The 24,550-nt window shown below is 51.8% G+C and overlaps 1 protein-coding gene across 2 annotated transcripts in view; it reads right to left on the bottom strand.

The window, feature by feature from the left end:
* Nucleotides 1-396: 396 nt before the first annotated feature.
* The window catches only part of LOC111154694 (DnaJ heat shock protein family (Hsp40) member C11), a 70,105-nt gene continuing 45,951 nt past the window's right edge, over nucleotides 397-24,550 (bottom strand). Inside the window, exons 5-16 of one of the 2 annotated variants that reach the window (XM_022514535.1) lie at nucleotides 18,698-18,826; nucleotides 17,720-17,842; nucleotides 16,383-16,456; nucleotides 13,525-13,714; nucleotides 12,858-12,943; nucleotides 12,413-12,529; nucleotides 4,796-4,951; nucleotides 3,687-3,756; nucleotides 3,187-3,244; nucleotides 2,927-3,069; nucleotides 2,216-2,345; nucleotides 397-1,917 (exon numbers count right to left, since the gene is read on the bottom strand). In XM_022514535.1, the coding sequence (XP_022370243.1) occupies nucleotides 1,892-1,917; nucleotides 2,216-2,345; nucleotides 2,927-3,069; nucleotides 3,187-3,244; nucleotides 3,687-3,756; nucleotides 4,796-4,951; nucleotides 12,413-12,529; nucleotides 12,858-12,943; nucleotides 13,525-13,714; nucleotides 16,383-16,456; nucleotides 17,720-17,842; nucleotides 18,698-18,826 (1,302 nt within the window). In that variant the 3' untranslated portion in view covers nucleotides 397-1,891. The remainder of the gene's footprint in view (nucleotides 1,918-2,215; nucleotides 2,346-2,926; nucleotides 3,070-3,186; nucleotides 3,245-3,686; nucleotides 3,757-4,795; nucleotides 4,952-12,412; nucleotides 12,530-12,857; nucleotides 12,944-13,524; nucleotides 13,715-16,382; nucleotides 16,457-17,719; nucleotides 17,843-18,697; nucleotides 18,827-24,550) is intronic. The other variant, XM_022514536.1, reaches the window with a different exon arrangement.

Raw genomic sequence — 24,550 nt, 5'->3', positions numbered from 1 at the left:
TAAAGCAGAAATAGTGTTTCTTTCGCTGAGGGCTGGGCCCCCCCTTCCCTGGGAATGAGACGCGGCGGCAGCTGAGCCTCTGGGTTGCAGCCCGAGTTCACGCAGCCGCGGCGAACGCGTCCTCCGGGGCCCGCGAAACCAGAGGGGGTTGGTTTTGGCTCTGGGGACTCGCAAACAAACCACCTCTGGGAAAACAGGGATCCTAGCCCGGGTCCTCTCCTGACTCCGGCAGAGTCTCGTGTGGAAACCGAACCACGGTGTCGAGCTCAGCCTCCGGGTGAGCACCGGGGTTCCCGCGGCGCGGGCTGGAGCGGGGAGGCGGCGCGGGGAGGGCCCTAGCGCTCGCGGGGTCTGCTCTGCCCTGAGCGCGAACGCACAGACGCACCGGACACCGTCCCCGGTTCTCAGCAAAGGTTTATTGTGGTGAGAGCGCCTTCCGTACAGTCTGTTTCAGACAAAATCAAGAGACTTGGTGCCCCAAGAGCCACTGCCGTGGAGGGAACACGTGGCTGCGGCCAGAGCCCGAGAGTTCACGCCAGGCTTATTGCACGGTTTACATTCAGAGCAGCAGCTCGGAGACTTCTTAAAATGGAGATAAACATTACAGAATCGGACGACCTGAACTGTGTTGAAAACTGGAGGGAGGGGGCGTTAGCGAGGACTCCGGTACCGCCGCCAGGAGCGAAGCCTGATTTTAGCAAAAGCTGTGGGGGGTGGCGGGCTGGGGGCCTGTCAGAACCGCGACCGGCCAGGGCCTCCTGGCTCGTGGGTGACTCAAAGCAGACTGGGCTGTTTGTTCAGGAGCATCCTGGCTCCCGACATGTTCTGCATCCACAGAGGAGTCAAGTGAAGGAAAAGGGTCTTGGGAGCAGACACCAGAGGCCCCCCGACGCCCCCCAACACGAGGAAGGAGCCCGGCGGGAGGAGGTTTGGGCGCATGAGAGCCACCTGCCGGCCGCACCTGTGACAGCGAGCGAGGCTCCAGTGGGCCTTGCTCTCCCAGGGCAGGGGAATTGGCACGTACCTGAGCCAGGGTCCTTTCAGTCCCTGCCCCATGCTTCCCCTGTCCTCAGAGCCTCTCGGTTTCTGGGCTCCAGTGGAGGCACAGAGGCAGGTCCGACTGAGCCGGGGGGTTGGGCTGCGAGGGACATGGCTTAGCTCACCTCTGCCTTTTGCCGCAAGGACACAGGTGGCTCCTGGGAGGAAGTGACCTGTGACAGGGCTGGGCCCTGGGACCCGAGGGTTCTACCACTTTGTCCCAAGCCACGTGCCAGTGGAATGATTCGAGAAGTTCTGGGAGGAGGATGAAAAAAGACACTAATTTCCAAAACCATTCGTTCTCAGATAAAAAGCAGATTTATAAACCCACACAATCCTCCAGATTCACTGAATAATATTTTAGCAGGAAAAAGTGGTTTTTGGGAAGTTGACCGAACAGACGCACTATTGTTCTGGAGAACTCTGCTCACGAGAACAACTTCCTTCCTTTCCGTTTCGTTTTCCATGCTCAGTGTGGGTTTTAGGAAAAGTAGTTCAGTCCTATGTATGAGGGCAAGATGTTCCATAAACACCTCAAGACAGACCGGGCGCTACCGGGGGTCGGCAGTCAGCACGGGGCCCAGGGCCCTTCCCTCCAGGGACATGATCCTTGGGAAAAGAGCCACAGGCCGTGCTGCGGGTCTGGTCCAGGTGGGGCTGCCTCAGTCCTACCGACAGCGCCCACGAAAGCGGGGGTCTGTGTCCCTCCACATAATTGATACGGTGCCACCCTCTATAGGAATAATATAAAATAAACACATCTGATGTCTGGGTTTTTTCCCTGCTTCTGAACTTGTAGACTCCTAGGAAAGGATTTTTTGCAGCCTCTTGTAAATCTGGTTTCTCAAGCGGTTTATCCATCTGTGTCGATCCTGTGAGCTGTGAAAGACAAGACAAGACAACATATCAATAGGCAACTGTTTCTGCGCCCCTTTTCCCACTGACGGGGTTCAGCTGTCCCCTGACTGGAGGCAGAGGACACGCAGAGAATCCCGCGGTTCCGGAACATACAGGAGTAGCCAGGTCCGCCACCGCCCCTCCTCAGGGCGCCCCACCACAGGCTCTGAGCAAGTCACTTGCTCCCAGGTGGGTAACGAGGGAAGGCGGCTGTCACTCGCGCTCCACGTCCCTGGTCCCCGTGCTCGGGGCAGGCGGCTGCCGAGAAACAGCTACTCACACTGCTTTGGTATCCTAAGCGCCTCGTTGTCCAGCGCCATGACCTGGTGTAGGACGCCGCGGAACTGGTACAGAACTTTCAGGCTCTTCTCCTCGCCCACGCACGGGTCATAGAAGCCCGGCAGCCCAGCCTGTAACACACACAGTCTGACCCCGCGGCACCCGAGACAGCGCTCCGAGCCTGGCGCCGCCGCCACGGGACCTGCACACTGCAGAGCTGAGAACATCAGGAAGTTGCCTGTTTAATCCTAGGCCCCCCTTGCAGGACGGACCCGTTCTCCCCCACTAGACACCCCTGTCCTCGCAGAAGCCCCGTCAGCGCTCCCAAGAGCGCTCGGTATGTGGCCTGCGCTAATCTATGGTTTGGTTGGCCTTTACCGTGCCCAGCGCTGGGCTCCAGCGTGAGCGTCCAACGAGCTACGGATCTCACACTCTTTCTAGAACAAGGCAGAGTAAGGAGACCGTAAGCTCCATGGAGACAGGATGTACGTTTTGTTCGCTACTCTCCCTGGCACACAGCAGGTGCTCAGAAAATCCTTGCCGAGGGGACGCACAATGTCAACAGCGGTGGCGCGAATGCAACTGGGGCGCTGGGCAGTGGGTCACACAGACGGTGCCGGTGACGTGTGGTTCCACTCCAGCAAAACAGCTGTTCCGGGCACCAGGCCGCCCCGCCCCCCGGAGGCCTCTCGGGTCCGAACCCCACGGGTACCTTCGACGCCTCTGTGAGGATGAGCTTCGAGTCCTTGACCAGGCACTGCAGGGGCACGGTCACATCGATCACCTTCACCTTCTCGCTCTTCCTGCTCTTGTCATTGACGAACTTCCCATACCAGGCGTTGACGATGATGAGCCCTGAGGACCGGCGTGGTCTGAGCAGGGGCAGGGGTCTCGGCTGGGCACCCCTCGCACTGCCGGACCACAGGAGCCCCCAGCGCCCACCCTGCCCCAAGAGAGGCCAGGCCTTCTCACCCATTCTGGACTCCTCCGCCTCGATAATTCTCCGGACAGATTCCTGCATCAACCGAACCTGCAAAGAACAAGGGGGGAGCCACAGTCAGGTCCTTCCCGGGCCCCACCTCCTGGTTCAGCTGCAGCCCTGTGCCAGGGTGCGTTTTAGACCCTCCTCTGTTCACAAAGAACCCAGGGGTGCCCCTGCATTTCTCCTGGACACTTCTGTTCTGTCACCCAGGAACAGTTCACTGAAAGGGAAGGAGGAGGCCTGGGCCCTCCCATTCTTAGAAACGCCTCATGATGCCTTTCGAGGGTAACTGGAGCTCATCTTTAGCGCCGGGCCTGGAGTTCCCGGTACTGTACCCGCAGGGATCGGAAAGACTGAGGTGCCCAGCGAGGCCGGAGGCCCACGTGCGGAGGGCGCCGCGCTCCCCAAGCCCCGCTGGGCGCCCTGCGGCCGGCACAGGGTGAGGGGCCGCCGGCAGGCGTGGTCGGAGTCGCGTCTCCGCAACACTTACAGCAGCTTCTGCCTCTTGTTTCTTCTGCAGAATGTCAGTGGCTGTGCTTTCCCTTTGCTTTTCCAACTCCCTTAAGCGAGAAAAACACAGGCCACATGTTAGTGCGGAGTGAGGCAACAGAGCCCCGCGCTGGCCCGGCGCCCGGCACACAGTGCGAGCGGCCGCCACGCTCCTGCTTTGGGAGCTTCAGACAATGTTTCCGAGCCAGGCGCAAGCAAATCTGTCGTTGCAGGCCTCGGCAGAGTCCCGTTCTTTTGTCCCTAGATGGCTCCCCGCCCCCCCCCAGGGACCCTGGCCGAGGGAAGCAGCCCCCACCCGAGGGGACTCTCAGCCCGGCAGAGGTGGGAGGAGAGGGCGGGAGCACCAGGGAGGCCACCCTCTGGGATTACCAGAGAACACTTGGGCGGGGGGCAATGCTTCCTGCTTTAGGTACAAAATATACTTTCTTCTTATGTAGCCGAGCACTGGGACTCCGGGCAGCATACGCCTGTCCCGTCAGACCAGCCCGCGCGCTCCTCCTTCTAGGCCTCAAGCCTCCCGGGGCAGCGGGGCCCCGCACTCCACGGATTCAAACGCGGCGGGGCCCAGGGAGGAGCGTCTCTGAGCTCCAAGACCTATTATGACAGACGGTGAGGAGTAACGACCGTAAACCACGTGGGACTGCGACGGCCGGAGCTTCCCCGAGAAGCCGCACCGTAAAGGAATGTTTTGGTGACTCCAGGACCGCGCTTAAGGCACGCCTGTGTGTCGGAACTCGATTCCCTGCTGCTGGACTTGGTGCCGGGAAAAGAAACGGTCGGAGAGAGAACAGGGGCCCGTTTCTGTGGTCATGCTGTGTTGTCTGCACAATCTTGGAAACTAGCTCTAGCCCTTTCTGGAAGTGGGAGGGACAAGTGAGGGGGGCCCGCAGCAGGGCCGCTCACGAGCGCAGCTGGCGCCCACCCAGCGCTTACTGCGGGCCGGACGCCGAGCCGGGGCTTCGCGTGTAGGAGTTCATTTTCGCACTGACTCTCTGAGCAGGTTCTATTATTATCATCTCCACCTTAAAGACAAGGAAACTGAGGCACAGAGTTGTGTACTGATGTCCCCGTGACATGCTAGGAACTCACTTCTCTTTCTGAGCCCTGAGGTATGGTTTGATGACCAGACGGTGCAGAGCGAAGTAGACCACGAGCGGCCCCACAGTGGCGTAGAACACGGCGCTGGGAAGCAGCTGGTCCGTCAAGTGAATAGGGAAGAAGTAAGTCTGACTGGCCCTATTTAACCTGCAAATAAGAACGGAACAGAACACCACGATGAGTTGGGTTTCCAGGGCAGGGTAAGGGAGGTGTCAGCACGGGAGAACTCTCAGATACAGAGCGCTAGTTACGGCTAGTTTCCAAATTTACACACCTCCCGGTCCCTATTCCCAAGTTTAGCTGCTAGGTCCGACGTCTAGGTTGGATCTTACTACCTGCTAACCTCCTGGTCAAAGCAGGGACTACCCCTTGTCCAAGGTGGCCTTAGAAGACAGAAGTGGGCACCTCCCAGGGTCCTGGCGACGGAGACCTCTCCGCCGTCAATTCATCCATCGAGAAAAGTGTGTGAAGATTTCCAAAGCTGGCAGATTAAGGAGGTTCGGCCTCTGGTAACAGCCCAGTAGCTCCTGTTGGACCAGTCATCCCACAGGTAGCCACTGTTAACTCAGAGCACAAACAACAAAGACTACCCGGGTCGGTGGATTCACAGGAGGGCTCAGAGTCCAGAGCGCGCAAAGGCACTGGTTTCCTGTTTGTGTCAACGGCTCTGAGCCCGAGGGCAAGTCTTAGCTGCTGCTGCCTCGATGGTAAACACTGGAAAGAAATCTGCAGTCCTAAGAGACTGAAGACCCAGAGCTCAGACTGAGTGGCAGCCATAGCAGCTGGGAAGTGGGGGTCCCCCAACAAGGGAAATCAGAGACGGGGAGCCCCAAGTTCTCTGTACAGATGTGGCACAAATCCCCAGCCGATCCCCGGTCTACCAGCGGTCTCGGCTACAGGGGAAATAATTGTGCTACTCTAGCTGCTGCCACACACATCAGTCCCAAGTCACAGTCCGACTCTGGCCAAGTTAATTACCTTTGAAAAGAAAAAACATGTTTTGGGAATCTAGGCACCGTTGGAATACAGACCTCTACACGGTACTAGTCAGAATACCCAAGTACAATACAAACGACTCTACATACCTAGATGAACAACAGAGGAAAAAGATAAGGAGACCAACCCCAGAGGACACAGATACTGGATGGAGCAGATAAGGGTTTTAGAGCGCCACTTTATGCCCAAGGACTGTATTCACTGCACGGGCTTAGCAGCAGACTGGAGGAGATGAGAGCAGTCAGAGAACTGGCAGACACGGCAATAGAAACTATGCAATCTGAAGAACGAAGAGAAAAGAACTGAGGGCAAATGGGCAGGGCCTCGGAAACTGTCGGAACAATCTTAAGAGGTTTAGACTTGAGTAATTAGGGCACCAGAGAGGAGAGAATGGGTCAGGATTAAGATTTGAAGAACTAATGGCCCAAAAGTTCCAAATTTGATGTGGACATAAATTTACAGACGCGAGGGGTTTAGCAAACCCCAAGCAGCATAAATACAACAGAAAACACATGGAGGTACGTTGTAGGAACAAACTGCTGAGAAAAAAAAAGCTAAAAAAATAAAACCCCTAAACCACAGCAAAACAAAAAGTTAAGTAGCCAGAAAAAAAAAAAAAGACATCACCCTCAGGGGGATGAGGATTCAAATGACCACTGGAGAGGCCAGAAGCCAGCAGAATAACACCGTCAGGCGCTGGAAGCACAAATCTATTAACCCTGAATTCTACATTCGGGGACAATATCCTTCAGAAGAAGAGCAACATCAGAATTGACAAAGAACACTCAAAACGTAAGAAACCGAACAACCCAACAATAAAAGAGACAACAGGTGTGAAGGGAGACGTCACTAACAAAAAAAAGATATGGATGGCAAAGAAGCATGTTGAAAGATGTCCACTACCTGGGCCATCAGGGAGACGCACATCGGAACCACAGTGGGACACAATCACACGCCGGCTAAAGCAGCCCGAGAGAGCCCGACAGGCATACCAAGGGCTGGCGAGGGTGCAGAGCCACAGGGCTCTCCAGGCTGCTGGTGGAAAAGCAGCTTCGTAACTTCCTACCCAGGGGCACACACACCTCCGATTTGGCTCAGCACGCCTGCTCTGAGGTACTTACCCAAGAGAAAGGGAAACTTAGGTTCACACAACACCTCTATGTGAATGTGTACTGGCTTTATCTGTAATCGCTAAAAACTGCCAACAACTGAAATGTCCTTAAACTGAAAAGCAGATAAACTGTGGTGTATCAACACAAGGTAATGCCAAAGAACAAGAAAGAGGGACACGCTGCTGACGTGTGCAACTGTAAGGCTGTATCTCAAATGCATCATGCTCAAAAAAGAAGCATGAAAGGCTTCACGCTGTGTGATTCCAATTACGTGACATTCGGAAAAAGGCAAAAATGTAGGGAGTGAAAACAGACCAGTGGCCAAGGGCCCAGGAGACTGTGCAAAGGCCAGGAGGCAATTCTGGGAGACAATGGAAATGTGCTATATCTTGATGATGATGGTGGTCACGTGATCGTTGAAACTTATGTCAAAACTTATGTGACTGTCAAAACTTCCTGGACTGTATAATGAGACAGATGAATTTTAATTTATGTAAAGTTTACATCAATAAAGCTTGACCTTAAAAATTACGGCAATTGGGGCTCCTGGGTGGCTCACTCATTAAGCGTCTGCCTTTGGCTTAGGTCATGATCCCAGGGTCCTGGGATCAAGCCCCATGTCAGGCTCCCTGCTCAGCAGGAAGCCTGCTTCTCCCTCTCCCACTCTCCCAGCTCATGTTCCCTCTCTTGCTGTCTCTTTGTCAAATAAATAAATAGAATTAAAAAAAAAAAATTACAGCAATGATAACAGCTTAGTTCTGGGGTAGGAGTGCCCACAATGAAACTACTTTAGATTAATATAATGTAAAATAATAATAAAGTGGTGTATCTAGATAAAATATAAATTAATAAAATATAAAAGCAGAATAAAGAAAAAATACAGGTATTTTCTTGGTAAAGAATACTACGAGGTCATCACTGACAGACCTACACTATAAGAAAAGCTGAAGGGGAAAAAAAAAAGCCGAAGGAAGTTCTTCGGGCCAAAGAAATGAGTATCAGAAGGAAAATCAGATTTTTAGGAAGATTCGAATAAGGAACACTGGAAATGGTTAAAAAAAATGAGGGGGCAAACATGACTCCCCCCCTTAATTTCTTTAACACAAATGTATGTACAAATATATATATAAACTACTTAAAGCCAGAATTACAACACTCTTGTGGGGACTGTAATGTGTGTAATTACAATGCATATGGCACGCACAGCATAAAGAACAGAGGGAGGGGAGATGGCCCCAGAAATTTTCAAAGTTCTTGAATTTTATATGAAGTGATACGAATGAAGTCTAAGCAGCTGATAAAAGGTTAATGATACGTAATCTCCAGAGCAACCCCTAAGGGAAAAACCCCGCTGCAAAGAGGTACAGCCAAAAAGTCAACAGGTAAATCCAAATGGAATGTTAGAAATATTCATTAAGAGAAGACAGAGAATGGTTAGAAGAACAAGAAACCAGAAGGGAAGAGTAGAAGACAGATCATAACAGGCCTAAATCCAACTGTACCAACGATTACATTAAATATTAAGGGACTAACAAACGCTCCCATTAAAAAGCAAGAAACTGGATGGATGGATTTATGCTATGAGACACCCTGTGTATGTGGACGTAGACAGGTTAAACGTAAACAGAAAAGGATAAACCACAGACACAGGAAGGACAAGAAGCCGTAGCAGCTGTACGGTGCCTGAAAAAGCAGACTTCAAGTCAGAGAGCACTGCCAGAGATGGACTTCACAAAGCCACAACTGGCAAAGGAAGAAACAGATTCTACACTCTTAGCTGGAACTTTTAACACCACTTTCTCAGCAACTGACAGAAATCTGGTCTAAATCAATAAACTTGTGGTTTCTGGTGAATGCTGTCCACCACCCTGACCTGCTGATATTTATAGAACCAAAGCCCAGCAAGTGTGGAACGCACGTTCTGTTCAAGCACACACGACTGCTGGGTCACTTATGTGACGGGCTATAAAATAAAGAAGTCTCAAAATATTTAAAAAGACTGGAAGTATACAGAATATGTTCCCTGACCAAAATGAAATTAAACTGAAATCACTGATCAGATATATAGAAAAGCCCAAATATTCAGAAATTAAGCAATACATTTCCAAAAGTGAAATTAGGAAACAATTGGAATTGAATGACAATGATACAGTAACATATCCAAATTTGTGGGATAGGGTAAAACTGGTTTTTTTTTTTTTTAAGATTTTATTTATTTATTTGATAGAGATCACAAGTAGGCAGAGAGGCAGGTTGGGGGGGGGTGAAGCAGGCTCCCCGCTGAGCAGAGAGCCCGATGTGGGGCTCGATCCCAGGACCCTGGGATCATGACCTGAGCCAAAGGCAGAGGCTTTAACCCACTGAGCCACCCAGGCGCCCCTAAAACTGGGTTTAAAGCCTTAAGTGTTTATAATATAAGAGAAGAAGGGTTTTAAATTAATAACCCAAGGCTGGGCTTTAAAAATCTAGAAAAGGCAGCAATGTGAAACTGAAGTAGTAGAAAGAAGAAAAAAGATCAGAAATCAATGAAAGAGAAAACAGCTAAATAACAGAGAACATAACAAAGCCAAAGCTGGTTCTTTGAAAGGTTCAGTGCCCCATCCAGACTGGTTAAAAAAAAGGGGGAAAAGAACACAAATGACCAGCATGAGGAGTGAAGGCTGAGGTCATCACCAGACTGCCACAGACAACAGTAAAAGGGTAAGGGCATATTATGAGCAACTTCCTGCGAACAACCTAACAGTCGAAATGGGCAAATTCCTTGAAAAACACAAAATAACAAAGCTGACCAAGATGAAAGAGAAAATTAGAGAAGCCCCATATTTATCAAAGAATCCATTATGAAAAATCCTCCTACAGGGGCACTGGGGGACTCAGTCAGTTAAGCCTCGGTCTTTGGCTCAGGTCATGATCCCAGGGTCCTGGGATAGAGCCCCACATCGGGCTCCCTCTCAGCAGGGAGCCGACTTCTCCTTCTCCCTCTGCTCATGGATGCTCTCTCTTTTTCTCTGCCAAATAAATAAAATCTGAAAACAAAACCAAAAAACCCTCCTATAGAGAAAATTCAGTCTCAACTCATTTCACTGGTGAATTCCACGAAACTTGAAGAATAAACCATTCTTGGGGCGCCTGGGTGGCTCAGTCGGCTGGGCGTCCAACTCTTGATTTCGGCGCAGGTCATGACCTCAGGGTCACGGGATGGAGCCTGTGCTGGGCTCTGTGCACTCGGCGGGGTGTCTGCTTGAGACTCTCTCCTCCCCCTTTGCTCTTGGCCCTGCCTGTGCGTGCACACTCTCTCAAAAAAGAACAAACCATTCGCACAAAATCCTTTCAGAAAAGAGAGGAAGAAGGAATGCTTCCTAAATCATTTTATCAAGCTGCCGTAACTCATCCCCAAATCTGACAAATACATAATAAAGAGAGAAAATTGTAATCTGCATCCCTTATAAACACAGATACAAAAAGCCTTAGTAAGGTATTAATTAGCAAATGAAATCAAGCGCTACATAAAAAGTACTGTATGTCACGATCAAGGGGAGTTTTCCTCAGGAATATAAGGTTGGTTTAACATTCAAAAACCACTGTGATTCACCAAATGAGCAGAACATAAGAGAAAAGTTAGCAAAGTAAGATCATGTGTTATTGCTGAACTCTGGGGCCTTCTGGAAAACTTGGGTTTATACAGCGATACAGTCTGGACAGTTCAGCCCGCTGACACGGGAACCTGAGCAGGAGTGAAGATGCTTCTTGCCAGGAGAGAGAGTAGCATTCTTGGGATGAGAATTCAATTCAGATTACGTCCTGCAATATCTTCATATAAGAAGTATTTCACAGCAGAATCGGAATCAGAAAACCGTGTCTTGTTAGTTGTCCCAATTTGGGAATCAAAGGGATCAGAATACAGACCATCTGTCGCTCTCTGTGTGTCCTTTACTAAATCTCAGGGGTCTTCAGATCACTGAGAGGAGAGAGGCCTGGTGCGGTTCTGGTCCTGGTGACCTGCTCTGGCTCTCATCTCCAAACCACAAAGAGGGGTGATCGGCTTCCTCCCGGTCTCTGTATCTCTTCCTCCCTCCTTCTGCCTCTCACAGAGCTCTGTCAAGTGCCAGGCTGCGTTCTAGGCTCCAGGAGTGCAGTACAGAACACAGTGGACACAGTTAAAAGAGCTTCCGATGAGGGCCGGGGAGGTGAACGGATGATCAGAGGGAGACGCACAGTGGAGAATAAACGCGGGAAACGGAAAGGATTTGCCTGGGCCAAACTGAAGGCTACTGCTCTTGCAGGGTGATGAGGGATGCTTCTGGCAGTCAGGTGACTTCTGGGGACTGAGGAACAGCAGGCACACAGTGTGGCCACAGAGTGCACACGCTGTTGTCTGGGGCAGCGTGGAGGCCGGGCTGGCTGGAGTGAGAAGGGGCAGGTGGGAGGGGATGGTCAGCAGGAAGTGAAGTTCTGGAGGACTCCAGCTTTTGCCCGGGATTGAGAGTCACCGAGGGCTTAAGCAGAGAGTAACAGACACTGACTTATGTTCAGAGGCTCTGCCTGTGTGGAGAGCAGGGTCACAGGTGGCGAAGGAGAATGGTCGGGAGGCTACCAGTGCATTCAGAACCGGACAGTGGGAGCAGAGGGGGTGAGGGGCGGTCATGTGCGGGAGATGCTTTCTGAGGACAGCTGAGATGGTTCTGAGGTGCATAAACTTTGGTGTATGGGAAAAGAGTGACCAAGGCCAACTGCAAGGTTTTGAACAGACCAGCTGGAAGGCCGGGGCTCTCCTGACCTGCACAGGGAGGCTCTGGGGAGAGCAGGTTTGCAAGCATCAGAGCTGCGAGGGGCCATCTGAGAGGCTGGTGGAGATCCAAGCAGCAATGTGTAAGAGGAAGTGGGATGCAGGGGCTGGAGGCCTGACCGGCGGGCCTGGCCGGAGCTGTAAGTGTGAGCGCTCAGTGCAGGAAGGCGCTTCAAGCCAGCAGGCCGGGTGGGGCCACCTGGGGGGGGGGGCGTCTACTCGGACAAGGACCGGGCCCCACTGTGATGCCACCATACACCGCAACCGGCCAGTGAGGTAACAGAGACGGCACGGAGAGGACAGAAGGCAGGAAGGCGCGCCACTGGGGCAGGGGAGCAGGGGAGGAGGGTCTGTGCGGATGGGAACGACTGCTAGGGGGCAGGGGGCAAACAGGCGCCGCACACGCTGGGGGTGGCCCTGGATGTGTCACGTGTGCTAGCGGCAGTGGCGAGGTGTGGGTGAGCGGGGCTGGCCCCGGGGTGCTGGGAAGGGAGATGCAGTCGGCTGGTGGGTGGTCCCTGACTGCGGAGCCTCAGACCCTTGGTGAACACTGGGCTTCCGAACCCCTGACACTGGCTTACGCGCGGAACACAGAGGCAACCGGATCTTTAAGAACAAAACTACAAAGCCAAGTCTGTTTCATCCTTAACGCTCACCGGGGTGGGCTACAGGCTGCCAGAGGACACTCGGCCAGAAAGACCCAGTTCCACTTACTTGACTTTGAGAGAAACACCCTGAGGGACTCCGACGCTGACCGCCGCGCCAAGGACGCTGTGCCTGGAGATCTTGCGCTCGGCCCCGTACTCGACCACCGTCCCGAAGAAGCCCGCCCTGGGGGGAGCGCGAGGCCTGAGCACGCGGGGCCCCGCAGCTCTCCATCTCTCGCGGTCCCCGTGGGCAGCTGTCACCCAGAACACAAGCCGGGGCCCCCTTCCTGCCCTCGCCCCCCCACCACCCCAGGAGTGGATGAGGACACCCTCGGTGCCAGGGCAGAGCGAAGTCAGCCCAGCCGCAGTGCGGCCCTTCCGTCAGCCCACGACCTCCCGCAGGAACGCTCGAGAAACGTCACAGAAACGGCGGGCGTCTTGCGGCCACGGCCCCGCCATCGGATCCCCCTCCACAAGGTGCACAAAGTGGAGAGCCCCCGGCCGGGACTTACTTCAGCGAACCTTTCACGCGGGTCTGGTCATCGTCCTGGAATTTGTGCTGATAGCTGATCAGTGCAAAGGAGTGAGGGATCCCAAGCTGGGGAGACAGGGGGAGAAGGGAAGGCACGGCTAGTGGCCGAGGTGCCGTGTCCCACCCGCTGCTGAGCGCCCATCGCGGGCAGACCTCTTGGGCCGGGGCCCCACCCTGTGTGCGAACACTTACTAGGGGCCAATATTTAACACCTGGGGGAATTCACGTAAAAACCCACTTTCTGGCTGCTCACAGAAACAGAACATTCTATGGCCAGGGGCCTGGGTTCTGACACAGCAGCCAGCGGTGGGTGCTGGGGAGCAGCTGCCTTTTGAGGTGCAGGGCCCCTCACGCCCTGTGTCCCTGCCCACCATGGTGGCACCCGAGCACATGACTCCGCTCTGGGGTTACTCACCAGCCCAGGCTCTCTCCCACCCTGATTCTGAGGGCTCCTACTAGATGTGAAAGGGCCACTTGGCTTGGGGTAACAGGAACACAGCTTCCCCGGAAGCCTGAGGACAGTGTCTCAGCAGCCCTGAGCGCTCGTGCATGGGACAGCCCCCTGCGGGGCCCACAGCGCTGAGATCCGGGGAGGGTGGCTCCAGTGAGGGACGTCAGGGACACACGAGGGAGCAGCTCTTCCTCACCTGCAGGGCCACAGTGAAGTGGCTGGTCTTGGTGTCCCGGACGATGCTCGTGTTCATGGCCGACTGGATCCCCCACCGCCACTGCAGGTAGCCCACCGTGTTCTTGTCCAGGTTCCGGGCTAGGACGGTGGTGAGGCCAGGCCGGATGCCACGAGACGAAAACTGCAGAGCACAGTTTGTCGTCACAAAGCTGGGGACACACACACAGAAACGGTCCTGGATGACACCCGGTTCTCAGCTCCTCTTGGCCCCTTCCTCTCTGTCACGCTAAGACCCAGCTCACTCTGCCTTCCCTGAAGCCCCAAGCCAGCGCCCCACAAGGAAAACAGGACACGGAGCCTCTCTCCGTGAGACGGATTGAGAGAGGGCCTTGCTGCCGTCTTCCTAGTGCCTCTCCCTGCTCACGTTCGTGGCCCACCATCCCATTCCACCTTGAGCTACGACTAAAGAGGCACCCGAATGTCTGTTACTGAGAACCACTAGGTCCAACCCTACTGCAGGTCAGAACCGCCTCGGGTGGGGCGCAGGCCGCGCACTGGCAGCACGAGGCTGATCTAAAAAACGCTGATGCTGGGCTCCTGGCCCTGGCGTTCCGATGTACAGGCTTGGAGTGTTCAAAGCTTGCCAGGTGATTCTGACGTGTGGCAAAGCGGGAGGACCCCTGACCCAGAAACCACCCCAGACCGATTACGTCAGAGTTGGGGGGGGGCGGGCATCAGTAGCTTCCTCCAGGACTGCCCGTGGCCCTGCACTTGAAAGCTCGTACAGTGAAGCGCTTGCCCGGAAAGGCATCTGAAGTTTGTTTCCAAGGCAGCCAGCCCCATCTTCTGGTTAAAAAGGGGTATTTCATCTCAACGACAAAGGAATTCACACCACTTTACCCAAAGCGTTAAAAGGTGAGCAAACAGCCAAATGTTCACCAGATCGCCAAAGTCTGATTTCCTTCTCTCTTTCCTAAGCTCGGGGGGTGCCACTTTTGCCATTAAGTAATGACAAACAAGAGAGCGCTGATGGCGATGCTCTTGTAAACTTCAGCAGCTCCCCACAAATTAAGAACTTTGTCCTCCCCACCACGGGGCCCCCAACCCAAATGTTCCCTCATTTCTCTCAAGTCACCCTGGGTGCCAGCTGCGTTTTTCTGCTTTAGCCACGCTGGGGTCAGAGGAGGCAGGCAGGGAGGAGAGAAGCCAAAGTCACCCTAGAATTTCAAGACAGATGGTGGCATTTAAGAGAATCAAAATAGAAGGACTGAGATCCTTGTTTAATTAAAGTAATACAACTTAGTCTTTTTATCCAGCATGTCCCAGAGACTGATTCGAGAGATGGAGGGAGAAAGAGAGAGCAGTAAGGCAGGCACTTCCCGGGGAGACAGAAAACACTCTACAGGCTGTCTGCCTTTTCGGGGCTGGCGCTACACCCCACCCAACCTTGTGATCACCAGTCTGGACTTGCAAATGGCCTGGCCCTAGGATCAGGGCACCCCAGAGCGCAGTCGTCGACCAACTGGCATCCGTTTATACATCTGCATTCTCAAGTCTTATGAACTTTGGGCACGACGAGGACATTCAATTTCCAAAGGCTGATGACCAGCAAGCCCCAACCCCCCCTCCCCGGGCACCACTCAGCACTTTGAGGCTCAGCCAGAATAAGAAGGCCAACAGCTTTCCCTCGGTCAAGTGTCTCCTGAATGTGTCTGGGCTTAAGAATGACCCAGGTGCTTGATAAATACAGATTCCTGGGCCTCCCAGAGCACCCGACTCAGCCGGTGCGGGGAGCAGGGTAGGACTCTGCGCTCTCTGGTGGCACCAGAGGAGACAGACTGACGCACATGAGTGCTTGGGCCAGTGTGTTAGGACAACGTGTGTGTATACTCTTAGCGTAAAGTGGTTAAAAGTGCAAATCCTCGTCACCTCCCAGACCCACTGACTCCTAAGTCCTGGAGCAGAGGCCTGCGAAGCCGTGTTCTCACCCACGCATGCGTGATCCCCCGCAACGGGACCGAGAGCGCCTGTCACTGCTGCTTTCAGCCTGTGCGTCCGCAAGCTTGGTCTCTACCTGTCCCAGAGGCCACACCTGTTCTCTCATGACCTTCCATACCCTGTGTCCCACCCACCCGGCAACTCGCCCTTCCTACTGGACTAGAGCAGGGACTGGTCTTGACCAGCGGGACCGGGCAGGTGTGCAGATACACATCCAAGTGGAAGTGAAAAGCTTTCTTTCCAAACATATACTTCCTCCCAGGACTCCTTTACTTTCTCCCCCAGAGGAACCCAACAGGGGAGCTAAGGACACCTCTGGGGTTCTAGGAGGGCAGCGAGTTACAGGTCCAGGAGTGGGACGTTACTGCAACAGCAAAGACGAAGGGGACTGGGTTGGGGGGGGCTTGACGCTCCAGCGTCTGCCCACCTTGCTGATGACCAGGCAGTCTCACCAGTGCCTCACTGTTTAATACACACCCTTTCCAGTACTTGAAACACATTCTCGGGGACAAAGATATGATCCACAAGTTCGTCCACTGGCCAGCTTCCCCGTGAAGGTGCTTTCTCTCTACTCTCCTGGTGCTCACAGCCCTGGGTGAACAGGCGGGAGCCTCATTCCCATAAAGGAGGAGACTGTGGGCTACAGAGCAGTAGCCGGGCCCAGGGCAGACAGGCAGCAGATGACCCCTCCCCACGCCCACCAGTCCAGTGTCTGCGCCATGGGAACCCTGCCTTGGCTCTCCGCCAGCGCCACAGGTTTGCCCCTGACGACCTTGTAGGAGAGAAGAGGTAACTCCAGATGACCTTGACCAAAAAAATATACAGGTTCTAGTCTGCTAAATCCACAAAGACCATCAAAGAGGATTTCTCTGTATTTACCATCTTGGGGTGAGGTTACGGAACAGCTTCAGACCAAATAAAGGTCCCTGCAGATCCCCGGCTCCAAATTCTAACTGTTCAAGAGAGAAAAAGAGAATTAGCGGTGTTTACTCTCACAGCAGCAACCCAGGTCTCGGGGAAGCACCTCTGGTTATAATTCCTTCTTTTAATTTAATGCCACTGGCCCTTGCCAGGACTCTGCAAGTGGGGGTTGGAAGATTTTAGAGCCCAACGTGGGGCTTGATCTCACGACTCTGAGATCAAGACCTGAGGTAAGACCAAGAGTTGGATGCTTAACTGACTGAGCCACCAGGGCCCGTGGAAGACTCCCAAGACCTCATCCAGACCTTCACCAAATGGAGGGCTGCTGCCATAGATCCAAAGGAGGCAGGTTTTGGAAGGGAGCCCCTCCAAAGAAAACACTGCTGGCCTCCGATCGTCTCCCTCACTCAAGTCAGAAGGGGAGACTGGCTTCCATGCCCGGCTGCGTGCAGAGCCGCCTGCCGCGGTCCAGAGTGGGGGCCCCTGCCTTGTGTTCTTGCTCTGCTTCATGGCCCGCGGCTCTCACAGGTGACTGGAGATGGTCGTCAGGGGTCTGGAGCTAACCCATCAGCAGTCCCACACTCAGCCCGGGAAGTCCAGCCAGTGCTGGCTGCCTCGTTTACGAGTCTGGGTGACTTTCAAGGCACCTCTTCAATGTTAATTTGACGCAGGTCCATCTGCTCAGCAGAGCCGGCTGCGAGACAGCCGCCCATCAGTGGCCGGGAGCACTGACGCGGCACCTGCCTTCCGAACCGGGCAGGAAAAGGGAAGAACCTACAGGTCTCTGCTGAAGGGGAACAGAGACGCGGAGTTTCTCGCAGCTGTGTTTCTGTGAGTTGGCGTCTCAAGGGCAATCTTGCCGCTCTGTCCCGTCTCTGGGCTGTCCAACAGACGGGGGGATTCCAGCTCCAGTAGGAGACGCATTTTTCTCTTGGGGACAGTCACCTGATGCAAGTTTGACATCTGGTATCCTGTTGTACAATGACGTGGCCAACCTAGGTCTTTTTGAGGGTTGGCTTTTAGAATGTCAATGTTCAGAAATCAGGCTTTGCAGTGGGTAACATGACCCTACCCGTCGACATTTTTTTTTTTTAAAGATTTTATTTATTTATTTGAGAGAGAGACAGTGAGAGAGAGCATGAGCAAGGAGAAGGTCAGAGAGAGAAGCAGACTCCCCGTGGAGCTGGGAGCCCGATGTGGGACTCGATCCTGGGACTCCGGGATCATGACCTGAGCCGAAGGCAGTCGTCCAACCAATTGAGCCACCCAGGCGTCCCACCCGTCGACATTCTTACCTCTCCCCATCCCTTTGCAGAAGTGACTCGTCTAAGTGCGAAGTTTATGGAACCCCCTCCGTTCCCATTCTGGGTTGAAAGGCTTCCAGAGAGGATGGCTGTGTCTGTAGCTGTCAAGGGTGCCTAGGAAATGATATTTGCTGGTAAGGAATGAGTCAAAGCATGAGGAAGCACCAGGACAGCAGTGTAAGCATACACTTCAAGTGCATGGCCAAAGGTGCGGGTGACCACAGCTCCAGGGTCTAGGGACGCACGAAGACCTCAACTGGTTCACTTCTCTCCCACTTTGCTATCTGAACTGCATGTGGCCACCAAGATAATGGTTTTCAAAAGCTTTCCTGGGCAAATTTCAAAATTTCCAGGGGGAAGACCGGGCTGAATGCTGGTTCTTAGGATCAGACGGCACAGTGGCTTCGTCGTGTGCCTTCCCTCCCACAGCGGCATGTCTGGGACTCTACAGTCCTTGCTTACCACCAGCACCGGGGAAGACACTGAATCTGTGGCCCTAGTAGCCAACCCTGGAAGCTCTGCCAGACAGGCAAGTTTCCCAGAGTTTGGACTTCATCTTCTGGGTTGATGCACTTGAGAATAAACAGAATTGAGGAGGTAGAGACCTCCTGTGAGCCTCAGCAGACCCCTGCCAGTGTGCCTTAAAACGGAGACTGGTTCTTTGAATCACCCGTGGAGGTCTGCTTTCTCACCCCAAATCTTCCTGACCTTGGTCTCTACTTCTCCCAGACCACTTGCACTTCTGCTGGAGGAGCCCAGCGACCTTAGAAGCTAAGTGCCCCCTGGTACTCATGTTGCTAACGCATCAGCAAAGCAGTAAAAAGGTTGTGCCTGGAACTACTTTTTTTCTTTAAGTGGCTAATTGCATCCTTTCATAAATAAAGATGAAAAAAAAACACATCTGCTCGGCGCGCCGTGCCTCGTTAACCTGAGCCTCACTGCACTCGGCGGGGGGAGTCTGGGCTTTACCTCAATGGACTGGGATATGTGCATCTTGTTAATTTCGATCTGTGGAAAGCCACTCCCGGACACATCTTCGTACTCCTCCTCATAGCGATCAAAAAGGTCAGTGGCATCGATGCCAACGCTGATGGTCCCCTGGGGCAGAAAAGCAAGCAGTCAGCAGCAGGGGTGGTATTTGTGGAATGAAAGACAATCTACACTCCGGCAGCCAGCAGCACACTGGCTGTGGGCGGGACTCCACCACGCGGCCCACAGAGCACAAATGTCACAGTTCACGCCAAACAGCAGCAGAGCTTCACCGACCGCTGGGGTCAGGAAACCAGTCATGCTGGCAGGCAAATGAGAAGACAAGTATTTGGGGGAAAAAAAAAGACCCATACAATATGAATTTTAGGGCCCAAATAGATCACCTCCAGATTTAACCTGTGAATGCAGAAACCACCTAGATATGAGCCACATGAATTAAACATTTTAATGTTTGATTCTAAACACCTTTACATTATAAAACTACCTTAAAACCCTTCTTTTAAAAAATATTTTATTTATTTGAGAGCACAAGAGAGAGCATGAGCAGGGAGCCTGATGTGAGACTTGATCCCAGGACCCTGGGATCACGACCTGATCCAAAGGCAGATGTCTAACTGACTGAGCCACCCAGGTGCCCTTAAAACTCTTTAAAACATAAAGTAACTTCAAAGATCAAGAAGTGCAAGGTGTTGGGGTACCTGGGTGGCTCAGCTGGTTAAGTGTCTGCCTTTGGTTCAGGTCGTGATCCCAGGGTCCTGGGACTGAGCCCTGTGTCAGGCTCCCTGCTCAGCGGGAAGTCTGCTTCACCTTCTCCCTCTGCCTGCCACTCCCCCTGCTTGTGCTCTCTGTCAAATAAATAAATAAAATCTTAAAAAAAAAACAAAACAAAAAACGAAGTGCAAACAAAATCAATTACGAATGGAGATTGAAAAATTATTTCACCTTCTAAAATTAATTTGAGAATTAAGCTATGAGAAATGGGACACCATATTCTCTCAAGAAATGTGAAGCTAAAATTTGCTGACTGATATAAAATGCTCCATCCTCAGAAAATCAATGTTTATTATTTTTTTTTATCATTGTAAGATTTCTCAAATGGGCATATATCTTAATCCCACATATAAAAATCTGACCACACACACATTTTTTATTCGGTTCCCTGCAGCCCATTTTAAAAAACTGTACGGAGGCCGAATTTACAAATAATGACAGAAAGCGCACTGCCTGAGGTGCCCATTTCGGTGAGTTCTGACAGACACGCAGACTCGCGAAACCAACCTCCACAATCACGACACAGAACATTTCTATCGCCCCAAAAGCAGCGTGGGCGCATGTGTTTTTCTGCCCAAGAAGGGGACACGTGAACAAAGACGTGAGCGGGAAACTAGGGAGGAGGCCGCAGGGCTGGAGCCGAGGGAGCACATGGCAGACAGGAAGGCTGTGGGAGGTTGTGTGTGGGTGATCTGTGGACGTTATGGTGGGGGGCGTGGGGCAGGGGGCTATCCAGGAGATGACCAGTTGAACCCTGCTGTTTCGGTGGGGTTATCAATTAGTGTAGGTTTTCATTTTTAAACCAAGTATTAGCATCATCAACAGTTGCCTTAAGCTAAGAAGCCAGACGGGTTTGGTGCTCAGGCCTGACCTTCGTATCCTTAGCCTCCGACATCGTCTCATCTAGTGGTGTGTCGGGGCCACCGCCTCTCTCTACCCTCAGCCCAGCCCTGACATTTGCTGGTGTGGTGGCTGGCAGCCAGTCGCCTTCTCCTAGTTTCCGCTGGTATGAGAAGCAGGAGATGCCGTTGCCCGGCTGGTACAGCAGGCAGGTGGCCTGTGCCTCGGCCTGGGACATGGGTGAAGCTGTGGGCAGCCGTGTGTGCGGGAACCTGCAGGTGTGTACGAACAGGGTGGGAAAGAGAGGCGGCTGGTCCTGCAGCAGAAGGTAGCACACAGCAGTCTGAGTATTCCTGCCGCAGTGTTTTTCCTCTACTGAAGGGTATCATCTGGAGGTGACACTCTCTGTGAAGGGCCACAGGAACTATTTTAGGTGTGGGTCCTACCATCTCCGTCGTAACTCAACTCTGCTGTTGGAAGGGAAAGCAGCCCAACTACCCAGCAAGGGACTGACCCTGGCTGTCTGGTAAAACTGTTTATTCATCCTGAAATCTGAATTTCATATAATTTTCATGTCACAAACAAACAAACAAACAGATAGACAAACCCCTCCAACGTGGAGACCAAAGTGGGGCTTGAACTCATGATCCTGAGATCAAGACCTGAGCTGAAATCCAGAGTTGGATGCTTAACCCACTGAGCTACCCAGCCGTCCCCTTTTGATTTTTCTCAACTGTTAAAAAAAAATGTAAAAACCATTCTTAGCTTGTCACATAAAAACTGGCAGTGGGCTAAATGTGCAACTCCTGATGTAAATCTGTAGGACGTTTGTGTTTTTGGGTAATATTTTCTTTTCTGATAAATTCTTCAGGCAGCAATAAAATTAAACACAGTGTATGTCTAACAACAACGAAATAAGCACTCAATTTCCATTTTCTCAGAGAGCTGATGAATTTGTGACTCGTAGGAAACGTTTTTCAATATCGATCATCCATCCACAGCGCTAATTCAGACCGTACGAAAATCAAGTCTTACACTTGCTAAACAAACTGCAGGGCCTTGGTCAGTAGCCGCCTCTTCGTTAAAGACCACGCCCGAAAGCGAGCCGTAGCAGCAGGGACTGTCCAGGCAACTGTGGATCAGACAGTAGTTCCGCTCTGTTAATTTCATTCATTTGTCCATTCTAAGGTTTGTATTGCACAGAGGAAAGATGAGGCAACAGTATTTATGTGTTCTATTAGCAAGAGACCCTCACAGCTGTTAATGATGCCAATTTTATGTCAGTGTTACCTGGTGCTTCAAACAGAAAATCAGTGAATCTTAATACTAGTTTGATTTCAATTATAAACGTGCAATACTGGGCGCCTGGGTGGCTCAGTGGGCTAAGCCTCTGTCTTCGGCTCAGGTCATGATCTCAGGGTCCAGGGATTGAGCCCAGCATCTGGCTCTCTCCTCAGCAGGGAGCCTGCCCCGCTCCCCCGACCCCCCCCCCCCCCGGCCTGCCTCCCTGCCTACTTGTGATCTCTCTGTCAAATAAATAAAATCTTTAAACAAACAAAAAACCAAAAAACAAACAAACAAAAAAACCCACATGCAATCCTGTGATTTATAAGAAATGTATGTCCGGTCATTCAGGTGACCAAATACGCACTTCTTATTTGTATTTGGCCTTCATTCGTAGGGATCCTGGCTCACAGCTCCTAAGACCCCAGACATTTCTGCTGGTAAGGGTGATAAATGCGTCTTCTTTTATGGTTTTTTTTTTTTTTTTTAAGATTTTATTTATTTATTTGACAGACAGAGATCACAAGTAGGCAGAGAGGCAGACAGATAGAGAGGTGGAAGCAGGCTCCCTGCAGAGCACAGAGCCCGATGCGGGGCTCGATTCCAGGACACTGGGACCATGACCTGAGCCGAAGGCAGAGGCTTTAACCCACTGAGCCACCCAGGTGCCCCCGTCTTCTTTTATGTTAATGAAGGTGCCTTTTTGTCTTCCTCCAAGGGCGGCGGTGGGGCGGGCGGGGGGGCGGGTTGGTTGCCAGGAGGACCAACCAAGTGACTGGAGGGCTGGAACCTTCAAGTTCTACCCCCAACCTCCAGGGAGGGGAGAGGAATCAAGAGGTTGAAACCAGTCAGTCTGACTATGCAATGAAGCCTCTGTGAAGATCGAAAAGGACTGGGTTCTGCAAGCTTCACGATTGATGGGGACAGTGCAGGTGCAGGGAGAGTAGGGTGTCTGAGAGGGCGTGTAAACCCAGTACCTTTTCCCAGCCTTCCCTCTGCATATTCCCACCGGCTGCTGATTCGTGCCCCTCTAGTGAATTAAAGGAATCTGAGAAGGAGGGTGTTGGCATCTATAGCCCTGGGTCAGAAGGCTTGGGCTTGTGATGGGCATCGGAAGTGGGGGGCAGCAGCAGTGTTGTAGGATTGAACCTTCCTCCTGTGGAAACCGATGCAGTCCCCAGGCAGACAGCATCAGAGCTGAACGGACTTTTTTTTTTTAAAGCAGGCTCCACACCCCATGTGGAGCCCAACGTGGGGCTCCAAGTCTCGACCCTGAGATCAAGGCCTCAGCTGACTGAGCCACCCAGGCGTCCCTGGACCGGGGCTGGATTCTTCCTGGTTGTGGCTGCCCTATCCTCCACGCTGGGCCTGGGCGGGAACCCTAGAAGAAAGTGTTACTGTAAAGTCAGAAAGTCCTAGTGGGAATGTAAGCTTCTGTTTTTGTGGGGATACTCAAATGCCAATTCTGGTAAAGTACAGCATTATGGTCAAAGTGTCTTATTAAAGCAAGAAACCTACGGAGGAGAAACAGTGTCAGCATTAGTTACGCGTACACGGATGCGCGACCGTGTCAAAACCAGCTGCGATAATCCACCTGGGAAAATTAAGCTCAAGCTGTCAAAATGTACAAATATTTTTGTGTTTTCAGAGTAACAATAATTTTCTGTGAAGCGGATTCCCTTTTTTTTTTTTTTTTTTAAAGTAGGCTCCATACTGGGTATAGAGCCCAGTGTGGGGTTTGAACTCATGACCCTGAGATCAAGACCTGAGCTGAGATCAAGAGTCAGACGCTTAACCTACTAAGCCACAAAGACACCCCAAAGCTGATTCTGAAAACAAAAAAATTTGCAGCATGTCTGTGTATTACAAATTGAGTATTAGGAACATCTGGGCCTTTAAAGAACTCCTTTTTAAAATGGCACACTAAACCCCGTAGCTTTTAAAATATTTAAGAAATTGCAATCATCAAAAATAAAGCGTGTCACTCTGAAATTGAGCTCTTGAGGAAGGACAAACTGAACAAACAAAATAAGAGCTCCAACAGTTTATTTCAAAATTCCCTAAGAGCATTTTGGAGTATCTCGATTTTTGGTAAGAATTTTTTTGGTGGAACTGTCATCTTTAGTTAAATGTATAGTCTGTCTTGGAATGGAATGAAACTGAAAAGGCCTGCCTGCGGTTTTGTGGCTGGGCTGGAAATCTGATGAAGCATGCGAAAGATCATAAAGAAAGACAATTTATTGAAAAAAAAATAAATGTCAAAAATATTCTAAATGGAGGCAAAAAGAGAATACCCTATGAAAATACTTGGGCCAAAGTATATGTTCTGCAAAGTCGAAATTTATAATTGAGAAAATACTCTCAATTAAGAATACTATGGTGAAGACAGACAGAGGGTCATGGGGAAGGGAGGGAAAATGAAACAAGACAAAACCAGAGAGGGAGACAAACCGTAAGAGACTCTTAATCTCTGAGGATTAAAAACTGAGGGTAGCTCTCCAGGGAGGGATGTGGGAGAGATGGGGTGGCTGGGTGGTGGACATTGGGGAAGGTATGTGCTATGGTGAGAAAAATAAATAAGTTTTTTTAAAAAAAAGGAATACTATAGCATACAGAGAAGAATCAAATATGCTAAAGATTTCAAATTTACTAGGGGCGCCTGGGTGGCTCAGTCTGTTAAGCAGCTGCCTTCGGCTCAGGTCATGATCCCAGGGTCCGGGGATCCAGCCCCGCATTGGGCTCCCTGCTCAGTGGGGAGTCTGCTTCTCCCTCTCCTGCTTCCCCTGCTTGTATTACCTCTCTCACTCTCTCTCTCTCTCTCTCTCTGTCAAATAAATAAATAAATAAATAAAATCTTAAAAAAAGAAAAAAAAAAAAGATTTCAAATTTACTAAATACAAATGTATTAAAATGGTAGGTAAGGAGGGCACCTGGGTA

This window comes from Enhydra lutris, unplaced genomic scaffold (assembly GCF_002288905.1).
Source record: "Enhydra lutris kenyoni isolate GAN:26980312 unplaced genomic scaffold, ASM228890v2 scaffoldscaffold38, whole genome shotgun sequence".
Lineage (NCBI taxonomy): Eukaryota > Metazoa > Chordata > Mammalia > Carnivora > Mustelidae > Enhydra > Enhydra lutris.
The sequence above is the reverse complement of the archived record's forward strand: the minus strand, read 5'-3'. Positions and strand labels throughout refer to the sequence as shown.